This window comes from Meleagris gallopavo, chromosome 3 (assembly GCF_000146605.3).
Source record: "Meleagris gallopavo isolate NT-WF06-2002-E0010 breed Aviagen turkey brand Nicholas breeding stock chromosome 3, Turkey_5.1, whole genome shotgun sequence".
Taxonomy (NCBI): domain Eukaryota; kingdom Metazoa; phylum Chordata; class Aves; order Galliformes; family Phasianidae; genus Meleagris; species Meleagris gallopavo.
In genome coordinates, this window is record NC_015013.2 from 37,503,760 (window position 1) to 37,519,981 (window position 16,222).

General features: G+C 38.2%; 1 protein-coding gene across 1 annotated transcript; it reads right to left on the reverse strand.

Annotated features, from left to right (window-relative positions):
- Positions 1-7,735: 7,735 nt before the first annotated feature.
- Positions 7,736-16,173, reverse strand: LOC104910228 (uncharacterized protein C18orf63-like). The gene is made up of 4 exons (XM_010708691.2): positions 14,808-16,173; positions 13,508-13,627; positions 12,185-12,271; positions 7,736-8,759 (listed from the first exon to the last, which is right to left on the reverse strand). The coding sequence occupies exons 1-3, from the start codon at positions 15,834-15,836 to the stop codon at positions 12,215-12,217; spliced, it is 1,206 nt and encodes a 401-aa protein (XP_010706993.1). The 5' UTR covers positions 15,837-16,173; the 3' UTR covers positions 7,736-8,759; positions 12,185-12,214.
- Between the last annotated feature and the right edge of the window lie 49 nt (positions 16,174-16,222).

Consider the following 16,222-nt stretch of genomic DNA (forward strand, 5'->3'; position numbering starts at 1 on the left):
TGAAGGGAATGAAACAGAACTCAAAGCTTCACCCATCTCTAGCAAAACTCATAGGAAAAAAAACTTCAAAGTCCTAACTATGGCATTCAGCAGCTCTATTTTCTTCTCTGTAGTTGTTTCTTCTTGTCAACTCTACCCTAAAATCAAGATGGACAGAAAAATGGAGGCCTCAGAGCCTATAAGAAACAGGAATTACTCAAAAATGCAGGGAAAAAAAAAACAAAAACAAAACCCAACAAAAAACAAAGGCAGCAGAGAGAAAGAAAAGAAATCTGAGCTTGCCTCCATTGAAATCAGTGGTAGTTTTGATCCCAATGCTAATGTGCGCTTTACTACATTGACTGAGTTATTTCTTCTACCCATTCCTTTCAAAGCCAATACCCGTCAATGTCTCTCATCATTTCAGTGTCTCTGCACGGGGGTAGGTCCACCTGCAGTCTGGGTTTGGAGGTACGCAAGGACAAAATGAAAACCTGAGGTGAGCTCAAGAATGATTTGTAAATCCACCAGACCCTGAAGTCCACAGAGAAGCAAAATTAGGCCAACAGCCCTAGGGCAAGGGCAGGAAGAGAGCAAATATAAAAAAAAAAAAAAAAAGTACCGTCTCATGAATTTCAAAGCAGACCCCTATAAAACAAGCCAGATAAGATACGTTTTAATAACTGAGACATTGGTCTAACTTGATATCGTTGTTCTTCAGAAGGCACAGGCAACTCTGTGTGTAAGCAGTCATCCCAAATGAGTGGATCCCACAAATACCATTACTGTGGTTATCTGGCTGCACCCTTTCAAACAACTAAATGAAATCAAAGACAACCTACATACATTAATATGTTGTACCTTTTCTGCAGGATGTTCTGGCTTCACATTAAGTGCTATTTCTAGAGACTGCCTGCAGCAGATTTAAATTCCACTTGGGTTGAATAAAGGAAAGATAATGTTACTTCAGTCTCTTCAAGTCATCTGGGTTTTGTTTTGATCATATTTCAGGAATATTCACATGCTTTCCATATAGTCTGTACGAGTATTTTTGTAACATAAAGTTCTCTTTTTTAAGGTCACTTCTTTTGGATTCAGTGCAGCCATACTGATAAACAGGAGACGAAGGAGCATGAGAACTTATTTCCCCATTTTATCACAAACTCCAAGCAACAAAACGCACTCCCCATGTACTAAAAATAGTTTAGGGCCAAATCTTACATATGGAAATTCCCATGACTTTTAATAAGCAGAGTCAAGAACTACAGGGCTGGTCTCTCAGCTGAGGCTGAAGAACTCCTGGATCCATATCACAGCTCATTGGTGCACTCTGCCTGACCCTGAGCATGGGGGCTATCTCTAAAGCTGTTCAACTCTCAGCTGGTTGTTTGCATTATATGCAGCACTATTTGCTCCAATATAAATGGCTCTGCTTGGTTTATGTTATTAGTTATCACTGCCACTCAAGTTAAAAAAGGGAAAGGGGAAAACCAAGTTCTGAGCTGTCTAGGCTCCAGCAGCTGGCATTTGAATGGCACCATCAGGTTTCCCTGAGCATCTATGCGGGCATATATATGATACTCTCTGGCTAAGGCCAAAATCTGTTGACGTCATCTAGGATAGAAATAGCTCCACCCCTCAATCCTGAGCCCATTTAATCCTAATTCCTTGCATTGCTTAGATCCACTGGTACCTTTGTTCCCTCCATCTCCACCTCCTGGGATGCTACAGGACCACTTCCCAGATATCATAGTACATCCTGAGTTGGACCCACAAGGATCATCAAGTCCAACTCCTGGCTCCACACAGCAACACCCACAGTTCAAACTTTATGTCTGAGAGTGGTGACCAAATGCTCCTTGAACTCCAGCACTTGGGGCTGTGCCCACTGCCCTTGGCAGCCTGTTCCATACCCACCGACCTCTGGTGAAGAATCTTTCCCTAACTCCCGCCTGACCCTCCCCTGATGCATTTTCATCTCCATGCTGTTCCCTCGGGCCCTGTCACTGCCCCTCTGCCACCTGTGAGGAGCTGCAGCCGCTATCAGGCCTTCCCTCAGCTTCTCTGTGCTGGGCTGAACCACCCAGGGACCTCAGCTGTCCCTCATATGTTTTCCCCTCCATCCATGTAGGCAGTTGAGGGAATTCTCTTTTTGGAAGCAACCACTGAGCACTTTGAGCATGAAAAGATAGAGGAGATGATAGAAGAAAAGTGGTTATGCAGCCAAAGGAACAGCATTACCTGTCTGAAACCAGCAGCAATTTCCCTCACATCTGCATCCTGGAAAAGCCACTGCTCTGGAAGACAACTCCCTGGGTCCCTCTTTTAGAGGTATCTTCAAATCAAATTATGCAAGCATAGAGTACTGGCTAGCTTCTTGGTCCTTCCTTGGCCACCACTTGGGGGTGGAAGCTAAGGTAGGAGTGTGTAAAATTTATAAGGAGAAGGTGAGGGAAACTAAACATTTATGACTAAGAATGAATTACCTTGATCTCAAAAGACCAAAACGATGAAAAGAAAGGTTACTTCAGCTCTTGCCAGATTCTCTTTTCAAATAACACCTGGCTCCACACTTAGTCACATCTCTCCTCTGAAGTAACAGAGTGAACAACCTAAGCTGTATGAAAATCATTGCTGGCCCAAACATGACTCACCGGGAATGAAAGCCAGGCTCATTAATTACTTTCTGCAATGCATTCCCCAAAGTGCATTATTCATACTGTAGTTTCTAAGGCAGAGGTGAGAAGACCTTCACTGGACTGCAGGCTCTGAGCCTTTGGACTGAGTGTGCACCAACCTGAAGGAAAGAAGGGACGTATATAACACAGAGCTCAACATGACTGATTAACTGGTGCTAATAGAAGTGCCGTCATTACCCTAAAGAGAGACATAATTCCACGTGCAAAGAACTCACTGGGAAGCAGGCAACTGAGGTTTAGTTATAAATTGTGATGTTCACCTGCTCTCTGCTCTTATCAAAAGCCAGAGACTTGGCCCTAGCCAAGTGCAAGCAACACTTCGTGGCACCACACAGCCTTCATGTTTGTATAGATCTCCTGAGCTTACCTGACTGAAGCAGTCAAAGGTGATAATAACATTATTTATATCATGTATTATATTTACAAATAATAGCAAATTACTGCATAAATATCTTAGTCTATATTCACAAAATAAAATAAAAAAAATACTCAGTACTAAACCTTTGGCAGTGAGCATATTAAAAGACTGCTGCATTATTATTCTGAAGCCCTCTCCCTGATGGTACAGAAAGGCATTTACAGCTGATGTGAAGGAGCCACACTTTGCATCAGATTTCCCTCAGGTACTGCGTGAAACTGCAAAATAAATGAGCATCACTGTAAGTTAAACAGATACCAGCTCTTCAGAGACATGAAAATAAGAATGTTGTGCTGGTAAAATGTAGCCCTGGCAAGTGTATTACACTCTTCACAAAGTCTAATCGTTTCTTTCTAACAGGAGCTGTCTTAAAAATTAATGATGCATACTTTCAATATTATGCCGTTACTGATGAACAGCTAAGTGAGCTCAGTTGAGACTGCAGCTGGGCGTGTGGGTGGGTACGTCCTTGATGTATGGGGGGATGGGCTTGGCAAAAAGCTTTCCTGCTGCACCTTTGTTTGCCTATTTTGTCTATGGTGATGTTTTATCAGATCTCCCAGTCTGTGTCGTCCTGCTCAGTTGCCAGCAAGGCTGCTTCAGATCTCCATCTTGAGTCAAAAATTGTATATGATAGGACACAAGTGCACCTTCTTGACTGAAGTTCAGGAAAAATGCACAAGTAATTTCAGTTGCAAAGCAGAAAAAAACCTTCCATAGCACCTTCCAAACTTTCCAGTTTGAACACTGAATGCAATACTTAAAAAGATGTAATCAGATGTCAACTTTTCGCTATGAAGATGCAAAGTCATACAGCGTTAAGTATTGAAATTCCCATAGTATTTTCCCTGACTTACAACGCAGAAAGTAAGTAGCTTTTAATTTGGGTTTACTTAAAATTATTGATCTCTGCAGTCACACATCAGACACGTACATCAGTTTTCTAAAGGGCTCTTTGCAATTTAGTACAGCATGTTGCCCACTCCCACTCCTCCAGACCAGCAGCAGTCTGGGAGAGGCAGTGAGAACCATGCTCAGAGCCACAAGTTGCAGGTTTGGCTCTTCAGGACGTGAGGGTCAGTATCCCACACCCTGCTGTGGCCTCAGAACTAACCAGACACTGGCATTACAATGGCCAGAGACTGCAAGCATACCACTGCTAACAGTTAGGCTTAAATCCTGAAACTAGTTTTTCTCCTCTACCTCTGAAGGGTGGCTTACACTATTTGAGTTTACACTGCTAGCATCAATCAATTCCTCTCTAAATGAGAATTAATGAAGATGTATACTTTTACCATGCTGAGCTGGCCCAGTGCCCAGGGAGCCACACATTTTCCATTACTGGATGCATTCAGTTTCACTGATGGGCAGAATCCTGATTTCATTGTTACTCTTTCCAAATTACAAAATCTGCAGAGGCAGAATATCCAATTAGCACTAGAAGACTGAAAAATAATAACGCAGGTTTGGCCCACCAGACCAAGTGCTTGGCTTCTCTGGGTGGCATTTTGGTGAGGGCATTCCTACAGGAACTGTGAGGTTTGATATAAAATGAAATGCTTTTCATAGAGTCACTGAATGGCTCGGGATAGAAGGGCCCTCAAAGCCCACCCAGCCCCAACCCCGTGCTGTAGGCAGAGCTGCCCCCCCCACTCAGCTGCCCAGGGCCCCATCCAACCTGGCCTTGAGCACCTCCAGGGATGGGGAATACAGATTTTTGTCAGCCTTTGAAGTCTGATCTTTCAGGAAATAAAACTTCTGGAACTGAGTCTTACTTCAGTCTTTCTTTCAATGAAAAGAGCACTACACAAGGTATATGGTTAACAAATGTTTGAGTTTACACAAATTTCAGCTCTTTACAATGCTGGTCATATATGCTACAAGATGCACAATGAGCTCCAGGAGGATATTTAATTTATAGAATGTCCGTTTTTCTTTTTTCCTTATTATTTTCCACTGAATGAATGGCAGAAAAGGAAATGAAATTCATCTTATAGTATTTTTTTTTTCTTTTGAAGATAAAAAGTACACAGTATCAGTTTGAATTATGACATCTCACCCTTTTCTGCTCTTCAGCAAAGGCTGAATTTTGCTTCATGTTTCTCCTCCAAAGTATCCCACAGCTGTGTAGCTCCGCTTACAATAAAAACATAGAATCATAGAATCAGTAAGATTGAAAAAATCCTCTAAGACTGTCCAGTCAAACCATCCACCTTCTACCAATATTTGCCCACTAACCCATATCTCTCAGTAGCATACCTACAAGTTTTTTGAGCACTTCCAGGGACAGTGACTCAACCACCTCTCTAGGCAGCCTGTTCCAGCATTTCCCCACTCCTTAGAATTTTTTCCTAATATCCAACTTGAAATATCAATGCTGCATAGTAGAATCCCAAGTGTAACATAAAAAGTTAAATAGGTATCTTTATCTATTTTGACTGTGAGGGGACAGGTACCTTTGTAACATCTCGCCATGGGATGACTTTCTTTCATTCTGGAAGGTGCTGGAGCATATGAGCGACTTGAGCCAATTCTGCTGGAGCAGGTTGAGACGAGTCAAGTGGGCAGCAGCTCTGTAAGGCCAGTCTTAGCACTTGCTTAAATCTGCTACAACACCTAATTAAGGTAATTAAGGAAAATGCATTTCACTGGGCCAACCTGTGCTGGTTAGTTACAGTAAAGTTCAACTGCAGCACTTCTACCCAGATGGCCACTTCAAATAGTTTAAGAGTATTTAAGTAAATTCATACATTGATATGCAGTTATAGCCAGCTGAGCTGGGCTGCGCTCACACCGTCTGTCTGTCAAAGGTATTATACAACAAGGAGATCCAGAGTAAGCTTAAATCTTTTTTACATAGAGTCTAGAAATAAATTTGTCACTCTTTTGAAAAAAAACAGTAAGATCATTGCAAGAAGCTACGTGTGTTCCTGATAGAATTGGGAACAATTTGCACATATTTTCCAGCAAAGTAAGGCTGTTTTGTCCTGGAATCTAATGCTGCCCTGGGGGGATTAAGCTACTCAGAGTTTGCATCCAGTTCTGTGCAGATCCCAGGGAAAACATTTATGCTCATCCTGGCTGCAAATTTTTAGGTGAGAGGTTGAGCTGCTGCTCAGCATTATGCAGACTAGCAAAACTACAGCATTGCAATGAGATAGAACAGTGAATCTTTTTCACAGCTGCAACACATCGTTTTCCTGAACAAATAGGAGAGATGCCATGAAATTCTTCATGGTTCTCCACAAAGTGAGGACCAGCATGCTGATCAGCACGCGGCCCAAAGTCCTTGAATTACTCCATTCACTCCACTGCTCTGTGATACAGCGAGAGGGGGCTTCAACCTGGCTGTTTTAAAACCAACTATTAACACAAGCTGGTACAAACTCTGCACCAAGGGAATAAATAGCAAGCTTCCCTGCCTAAATAATTTGTAACTTTCTAAGTTTAGATTTGACATGGAGTTTGAGCAGAAGCCAGTTTAAAGAATGTAAGAAGTCCCTTCGGCTTACATCTGTTACATCTGTGGAAGAAAAGAACACTGTCAACTTATAAAAATATGCACCAGACTGCTCTCTGGAAGTCTTCTACTGAAGACAGAGAAAGCTTTGTCAAATGGAAGTCTGAATTGACTTAGACATAGAAAAACTGATGAAAGAGCCATACAAAATGATAAAACCCAGCAGCCATCAAAGGGTGGGCAATATTTTCTGCCTTTTGACCTCTGACCATTTTCTGACTCCCAAGGATTTCTTTACCTTTTTACAATTCCACCTGTTACTGATGCACATCAGGATATTTTGGGGCAGGTGAGTGAGTCTGTCTGTTCCTTCCCCCTGAGAAATCCAACCTGCAGACATCATAGACGGAGGCACCAGGTGACCCCAGGCAGTGAAGGACTGCCCAGCTAGTGAGAATTCATTATAGGAGGAACTGAGAGAAGCTTTTAACACTGCTCCACGTATAGCAAAAGGCAGCAGTGAAGATCCCTTCAGCATCAATAAACCCCTGCAAAGGCAGCCCCAGCACTAATCCTTCCTCCCCAGCAGCAGCATTTCCACCACCACTCCTGCACCCGGTGCATTTTCACTCTGTACCAAACATGTTGCTGCATATTTACAAGTGCTGGGAGGGTTAGAATAACAGGTTCCCACCCACAGCACAGGCTAGAAAGGATTTGGCCATTTAGCACATATGAGTTATTCAGTAGTTTATTTGAAGTGGAACAAACTGAATATACAATAATTGTGTTTTCTCTCTTTGGAGTATTATAATAGATAACACAAAGTGATGCAAACATTTTAAAACATGAGAACGATGCAGAATGACTTCTGTTAATAAGGAGATACCAGGCAAATGCTGGAAACAGGCGGCACTTAAATAGCTACTACGACAGACAGACCAGATGAAGCACAAGTTTATATAGCATAGCAGAAAGGCAACTTTTCTATGAGCTTTTCCACATTTTGAGAAACAAAAAGATAGATTACATCTAAACAAACCTATGAAAGAATAACTAATCCATAGCATTTGAAAAGTGGCTATGTATACCAGTTTCCAAACTGGATGTAAATATGGTTTGGTTTCTTGATGAGTTTATTGCTCTTTTTTGTCTTATTTGTGTGATGTAGGTTTGGTGTTTTTTTTATATTGTATGCAATAAATTTACAAGTCACTGAAGTGCTCACTTTCTTTTAAATGCTGGCACCATCAAATTAGAGCTATGCCAACATTTTCCATTTGAAATAAATAACGATAAAAAAAACTTGTTATTGCAGGAGAGAAAAATCCTAACATGAAACATGAGGCAAATAAAAACACAACCATGGCAATATCCAAAGTTCTCATAAAGCACGTGAAGTCTCACTGTACCAAATCCTTTAGAAAAAAAAAAAAAGGTTTTGGTAATGTATTACCAAAGCAAATGCTATACTACAGTTTTATATTGTTTGAGTTTAGAAATTGGTGTTTGCCTCTTAATTTCCACATAACACAATAATATTCGCTTACAAACAACAATAACGGGATCAAAATAATTCATACATAAATTTGTAACTACATTTAATTTGATAAAATTACTTAAATGCCAGCAACATATATTCTGCATAAGTTGCTCAAGAATGGTGTTGTGAATTGGACTTTAAAAATCCTTCATACCCAATGGTTTTATCTGCGGGAATGGAAATTCACTAAAAGACATAAGAGGAGCTAAAGAAGATATAATCAAATCCAGCCTTGAGATTGTTCCCTGACTAAGAAAAACTACAGTGTTTATTTCTGAACTATTTGACAAGAAGAAGTTATTTAGGAATGTCTTACTGGTGAAACAAAGAGATGCAGATAATATAGCAAATAATTATTTGATTATGACATAAAAATTTGAAACTTCAAAATAACTTGGAACAGCAGTCAGGCGTGTAAGCAAGTGCTAGGATAGGCATAATGTGATTAAAGAATTCCAAACAGTTCGCTGAATTTCCAAAACCATTTGAGGATTATTAACCTAAACAGTCTGGGGTAGGTAGTGACATATGGATTCACTCGACTGTATGTATTTAACCTTCAATTTTTCATCCAGAAACAGGTAGCAGTGACATGACATAAACAGAGTAAAGATCACAAAGCTCAGAGATCCTCAAGTACGTTAATGGTCTCTTGGAAGCCTGAATGAGGAAAACAGAAAAAGCTGAGATCACAAAAGAAATCAAAAGGCAACTCAGAACAGTACAGCTAATATGCAAACAAAAGTTGGTGTATCTCTGTATTTGTGTTTTCCTTAAAGAGTTTGTATCTAGAACACTCAAGTTGTTTTTTTACTTTTTTACTTTTTTTTTTTAATTTTTACACAGAACAAATGAAAAAGCTGTCCTTCATACATACTCAACCTTGTCTTTCCTCTAACATTTGAGTTTTTAAATTTAAATCCCTCAAAATATTGTTTTTGTGGTTCTGGAGGCAGCAATTTCCATTGCAGAAGTATGTTCACAGCTTTTTAACTAGCTGAGATGAAGTCTTAGCTCTACAGAAATGTAAGAGACAGAATCTGAAGAAACCATTCTCCAGCATTTTAAAATAGTTGACCATGGAGTAAATTGGATTAACCGCAATTTGGAACAAGCCTGCAGCAATGAAAAATAGTCAGGATAACAGCAGTAATGTGATAACATCTACTTTTTGGAGCAAAGCTCTAACAGTTTGCTAATGCATACAGACCAAAGGTTATTTCCAATCTGATTTGGAAATAAGCTTTCCTGCATTATAAAATAAATTGCTTTATCTTTGACTGATTAAAAAATATTCAGAATCTTTTTTTCAATGAAAATACAAATATTTTCACCACGTATAATTTCCATGTAAATGTTTTCAAATTTACGTTGTGTTCCTTCAATAAACAGATCATGCTACGTTTATATAACAAAGTTATTACTTCAACTTTATATTTTACATCAAGAAAGCACTTGAAAGATGGCTTTGTTTAAATTTCATACTGTATCTTTACAATTAGAAGAGAAATTCCTAAATGTTGGCTTGGGGCAATCCATGTTTTAGAAGAAACAATATATGTGATCCAGCTCTCATATACAAAACTGCTGAGAATTTTTACTTAATTCCAGTTGTGTGGATCCCCCACATTCATTGTGTGTACAGTATCCTTACATCAATGGTAGAAATTAATTTCATGTAAAATATTAGTATTATTACTCTCTCAGACGAGTTTTTAGCTTCTCATTTGCTAAATGGAATTTGGCAACCATAACCAAAGGTCAGTATCATACAACAACACAAGAGTAGAGCTACAGGAAGAGTTCTGTAGATGAGTGGCTTGGGAACTTCAGCTCTGCTATTTTGAATATGTTCTTCCCCAGAGAGGGGGAGATTGTCTACATACAAACAGAATGAACGAGAATGGTTTAGTGTTAGAATTAAATGTTAAGGATCTTAAAATATTACGTGCTTCTTTCAGTGACACTTTACATGCTTTATCAACGTATCCCCTTTTTTTGTGCAGTAAAATTGGGAAGAAAATTAGAATCACTCTGAATTCTTCAAGCAGTTAACAGGCTGTGAATGTGGCACATTAGTAACAAACCAACCCTTTTCAGAAGCTAACTGTAAAAAAAAAAAAAATAAAATGTTTTTACTGTCATGAATTATGAGATCCAAGTCATTCTTCTCAACTACATCACTGAATTTCACTCTAGGACCTTCTCACCTACAGCTGTTGCTGCACAGTAAATTTGAAAACTTAAAAGTAATTCTCAAGTGTTGAAGAAAAAACATGTATTCTTAATGCAAGTGCAGTAATACATCATAAAGAAAAATCAAAGCAAAATTTTTCAGAAATGAAATTGTAGGCACTGATCCAACAGCAGAAGTTATTTTAGCTCTAGTTTTGTTTTTAAATCACCAATGCCAATGATAAATCCATACCAATGGTATTCTTAGAAATCATATATTAAATATGTGATAAGACAAAGAGGAATGGTTTCAAACTAAAAGAGGGAGGATTTAGACTGGATATAAGGAAAAAAGTTGTTCTACCATGAGAGTAGTGAGGCACAGACACACGTTGCCCAGAGAGGTGGTGGATGCCCTGTGCCTGGAGACACTCGAGGTCTCGAGGTTCTGAGCAACATGATGTAGCTGTAGGTGTCCTGGTTCATTGCACGGGACTTGGACTAGGAGACCGTTAAAGGTCCATACCAACTCAAACGATTCTATGATAAACACTTCATGGATGACAATTTGTTATCCAGCATTTATGCTTTACCTACAATAATCAACTTGGCCATTTTGTGTCTAATCCATAAATAAAAAGAAAGTTGTAATGTTAAAAAGTTAAAGTTCTGGCCATTCTCAGGAACACTATCTCTGTCAATTCTCAACAAGTTAGATATCTATGCTCAATATGCTGAAAAAGATCACATCTGTAGAAGGGTCATGCCTCAACTGTCTGGCTTCGAAACTAAAGCAGGGCAGATGAAATGCTAGATACAGAAACAGATCTGCTGAATAGCAGAATACAAAGGCCCCATACGAAAATCTTCTATGCATACAACAGACTTCCTTCAGGAAGGAAGACAATTGATAGTAACATTCACCTGAGGGAATTTATCTACAGTAAGAATAGAAGGACAAAGTATACCTCGGAGACAACATGCATACTTGGCTACTTGTTAGCATTTATGTTGTAGCCAAAAGCCAGATTAAAAGAGAAACAGTTTGTATTTTGCTTTTTTTTTTTAATTTTTGTATTTTCTATTTGATTTGTATAATGCTTATATTTTTGTACTTTTGTGTCTATGTGACCACTGTTCACACACCAATGTTTTTCTCTGAATAAATATACTTCTACTTATCTCTAAAACAGTGAACCAGAAAGGCTTGCTCCTTCCTGCATATTTTTCTCCTAATAATGTGCAATATGCTACTAGAGCAACAAAACTAGTGGTTTTCATACGTTATATGTATCCTTAATATTCATAGAAAAAGTTTATTCTATTATGCAAGACAGTTATCAATAACAATCCATTCTGTGGGTTCAAATATCTGGCCTTAAAACTAATTTTTTTCATTTTGTATGGCAGGCCATTTTGTCCTTGGATTAGATCTTGGCACCACAAAAGCATCTAGTTACCCTATTTCATGTAGTGGTATTAAATAGCATTGATAGTCCCACTGTAATGGTTTATAGTTTTAACTTTAGCTGAGGTTCAAATGAAACTCAGCAGACAAAAAAAAAACAAAAAAAAACAAAGGTTTATTTTAGTTTAAAAGAAAAAGAGTAAAGATACAAATTAAAGCCAAGTACTCAGTACTAGAATATGCTTTTGTCTGTTACAAAAAGAAAAAAAATAAAGCAATGCTTTATTTGGTGGTGTCCAAAGAAACCAAGGGCTTTGGCTTCTTGTTCCAGTTAACCTTGGCTTCTTCTACCTCCGTATTCTGTTCTAGAAGCCAGTTGTTTAGTAAAAGTGATTCCTTTGGAGACAGTTGATATCGTAAGCCATAAAATACAAAGGTTATTATAGACATGTAATATTATTTGAATAATGAGAAAAATCCTTTTACTTCGTAATGAACATACCCTGAATTTTCTTCAGTACTCCATTATATCCTAAATAAAAGGCTTACTTCTTTTGACTTTCTTTAATTTTGAGTAACCTTCTTCTCTCTGTTAACAAAACAAACAAGCAAAAAATCAGGAAAACAAGCAAAGCAGTAATACAGGCTAATAGCTAAACTAAAAAGTTTATTTGAGTGTTCCCAAGCCTCCAGCCGAGGCTCCCCTTCATCTCTGCATCCACTGTGCAATTCACTGGTACCAGTAGTAGTGTTGCTGCAGTGTGGGCACGGCAGGCAGCCAGTATGGACTTACTGCCACCTCCCTAAAGCAGCTTGCAGGGCTCAGGTTGACATGCAAAGTGCAAAGACCCTTCGTACTGTGCATGGATAATGAGACCTCAAATGGTCATTGATTGCTTGAGATAAAACATAAAAGGCAAGGGTGGAAACAGAGAAAAGTATGCAACATATGCGTCTTCTGACTTATTTTATAGAGGGATTGCACAGTATGTTCACAGTATGTTCTGTTGGCTATTAGCACAGATAATACTCACATATCTATGTAAGAAAATACAACTGTACTGAGCTTTAGAGGCTTTAGACCCGCTCCTTACTGATCAGCCTAATTTCTAGACAGTAAAAGCATTGAGAATGTGACTGTAAAGGGAAAGAAATGGAAGATATAACAGAGTTTTGAAGGACTGACATTGAGAAGCAGAAGTATAGCCTAGAGATAAATGCAAGTAATAATTAAGAGTAATGAAAAAATTAAGAGGATTTTAAATTACGCACTATTGTCACTAGAACAGAATTTAGAGAAAAAGGTCAAAAAACACAATTGGTATTAGAAACCTATTTAATTGCTGCTGCCCTTTCTATAATAATACATCTGAAATACATTAAATAATTGAGAAAATACACCTTTTAAAATTCCACACCGATTCATAAATAGCCTTTAGGAGTTCATTTCTACCCAAGTAATGCTGAATTCAAGCATGTAACATGCATATAATATTTACACAGCAATAAGAATACCCATAGTTAAGTAAGACAAGATAGAACTTTTTTCTGTAGAATTCTACTTCAGAAACATATTTACATTATGTGACATCGTTAAAGCTTTCATTCTAGTACTATCTTTTGCAGGAGACAAGAGTGTTAAATGCACATTTGAAGTAATAGCAGCATAACTGATCATTTTTACCAAGAGTGGGCTCAGTAATATTTCTTTATTTCCCTGTTTTAAATGGAACATGATAAAATGATAAAACTTATATTTCTTTTTTATTTCTTAATTTGAGTTCTTGTAGACTGGACTAAGGGTGTATGTATGTAGGTCCTTTACCTGCCTTTTTCTGGCAGAGCCTTTCTTTACAGAATCTTCCCTGTTGCTCTCCTTCGTTGAACGAGTCAGTTTTGAGGTCACTGTTTCATCACATATCAGATATTTGTTCCCTGCAGACATCTTAAAGTATAAAAGTTTATACATTCATTGGAAAAAACAAACACACACAGTATTTTGTCAATCAGATCTCACCAACACAGTGCGTGGTGATTTGTAATGTCTATCACTACCAGTGTGAATTATAATTCTCGCTACTCCGCAAACCAGGTTTCATCTTGATATCCTGACTAATCCTGTTTAGCAATTGCTGCATGTCTTGTCACTCTAGAAGTTAAAATCTGTCTGTTAGATGGCAAAAATCTTACGCCCCTTAATTCCCAGTGGTTTGGTATTTAGGAATTAATAAATCCAAAAAACTGTGCACATGGAACGGCAAAAAATGCCAGGACATAACACATCATATCACACTTTAAAGGTGAAAACAGAAGCACAACACATTTCATCCATGTGTCCTACCTGCAGGATATCATGCCCAAAAAAATTGCACTGAAATCAGCTCAGCTATTTGTACTATCAAAATGCAGTAAGAATCACAGAAAATTCAGATTGTAGAGAATGCCTTGAGGTCATCTAGTTGCAACTTTTACTTAAAGCAGTGATAACTTCAAAGTTAGATCACATTACTTTGGGCCTCACCCAGTTGTGTTTTAAGAAACTGAACAGATAATAGTTCTACTTTTTCATGCAACTTGTTCCAGTGCTTAACTACTCTCACTCTGGAGATTAATTTGCTTATACCAAGGAGGAATCTTTTATGTTGTCACTTGCACTTTTATCAAAATTTAGATTAAACTTGTACTCGCAAAACCTTCCATGTTTATCTAACAGAACACTGCTTTATACACTATGCAGTCAGCACCACACAGTCAATGAGATTTGAGATTCCTTCCAGAGACTGCTCATTAATATGGTTTTACAGTGACTGAACACTGAAAAATTCACCCTTAAAGAAATCTTGATAGACTGATAGAACAAACTGTTTTAAAGAAATTAAAACTAGTTATTCCACCTTAAAAGCCTGAAATAAAAAAATCTATCTCAGAGGACAAAGTAATTCCTTCCCCTCCTGAACACTGGTTCAAAACATTAATACATGTGGTAGAAATTTTAGACAATTTTAGACAATTATATTGATAATGATGGTTGAACATGGTAAAAGTCATCCTCTTTATTGCTCATTGTTGTTTCAGAATATGCTGATTTTGTGAGAACCAGTGATAGTGACTGCTCTTTACTGTACCTGTTCACAGACAGAGTTGGAATGAAGACAGGTTGTCTTAACAATACAGTTCTTAGAACAGTAGGATGCTTTGCTTTCATCATTTTTGGCAATGCACACTGTATCATTTAAGATGGATTCATGAATATTTAACCCTTGTCCTTCATTTGGTTTCTTTGTTTGCTTTGTTTGTTGCTGTGATAAACTCGAATTTGTCATTTCATTCTCTAATTTACAAGTCTGCAAATGTGCTTTCTTTGACTGGTGTTGTTTCCTGAGAACTTGTGAGGTATTTTGACTTGCAAAATTTTTTCCCGCTCTTGAACTGGAAGTGGGAGATGTAAATGTATTTAGGTTTGGACTGATGTCAGATTTCTGAAGCACCGGCCTAACATTCTTATGCAGGGAAGGAGAATTTGCCTTATTGTGACTGACTTCACATGAACTCCAACCTGCAGCTGAGTTACTGGAAGAGTCGGAATTAATCATTTGTCCACTAGACTCTGTTTTCCACTGAAGTACATCTTGTTTTATATATGCTTTCTCAGTAATTATCTGAAGTGAGCTAATATGAGTAGCAGGTTTATAAACCTGAGTTAAGCTGGACTTGCAAACAGTCAACATAGAAGATTTAACACGTTTTACCGGTGATTGTCTTTCAACATTTTTTCTTTTCTTCCCATCAGTTTGATTTGTGGCGTTTCCATTCATCTGCATCAACCTTCCTTTGAAAATTGGTATAATTTTGCTGATCTTTTTTGGATAGAGTTCAAAGGCAGAGCTTCCAGGCACGCCTAAGGACTTCCAAAGTGGTAGCTCTGATATTCCTGGTATTTGCCGATTGATTAATTTTTCAGTTGCTTCAACACAAATCTCTTCTGCACTTTTATTGCTACTTGAAAAAGTATGCGGTTTTGGCTCTTTGATCAAATGCTCCATCCAGTGGCTGTTCTCCTTATTGCATGAGGAAGAAACGCTAAACAAAGTCTCTTTCCTTGGAGGTGTCTGGGTCAGGGACACCACACAAACCATCTCACCAGCCAATTTCATAGACTCAGATTGTATTTCCTGCAATATAAGGAGAGCTGCTAAACTCAATTAACTGGGTTTAAAAATCTGACCACTAATGCATCTCAATACAATATATATGAGATACACACCACTATATATATATATATATATATAAACATACAAAATCCTGTTTTGAATTGTAACTGTCTGTATTTTTAAACAATATTTTGTTGTAACCATAACTGAAGATCCATTTTCTCCTTTTTTTTTTTGTTGTTTATAAACTACGCTGGAATATTGCATTTCTCAGAAGACTTAAATTACAGATATTACCATAGAACCACTGACTCAATCACAGAATGGCATGGGTTGGGAAGGGACCTTAAAGTCCACCAGCACCACCCTATGCCGTGGGCAGGGCTGCC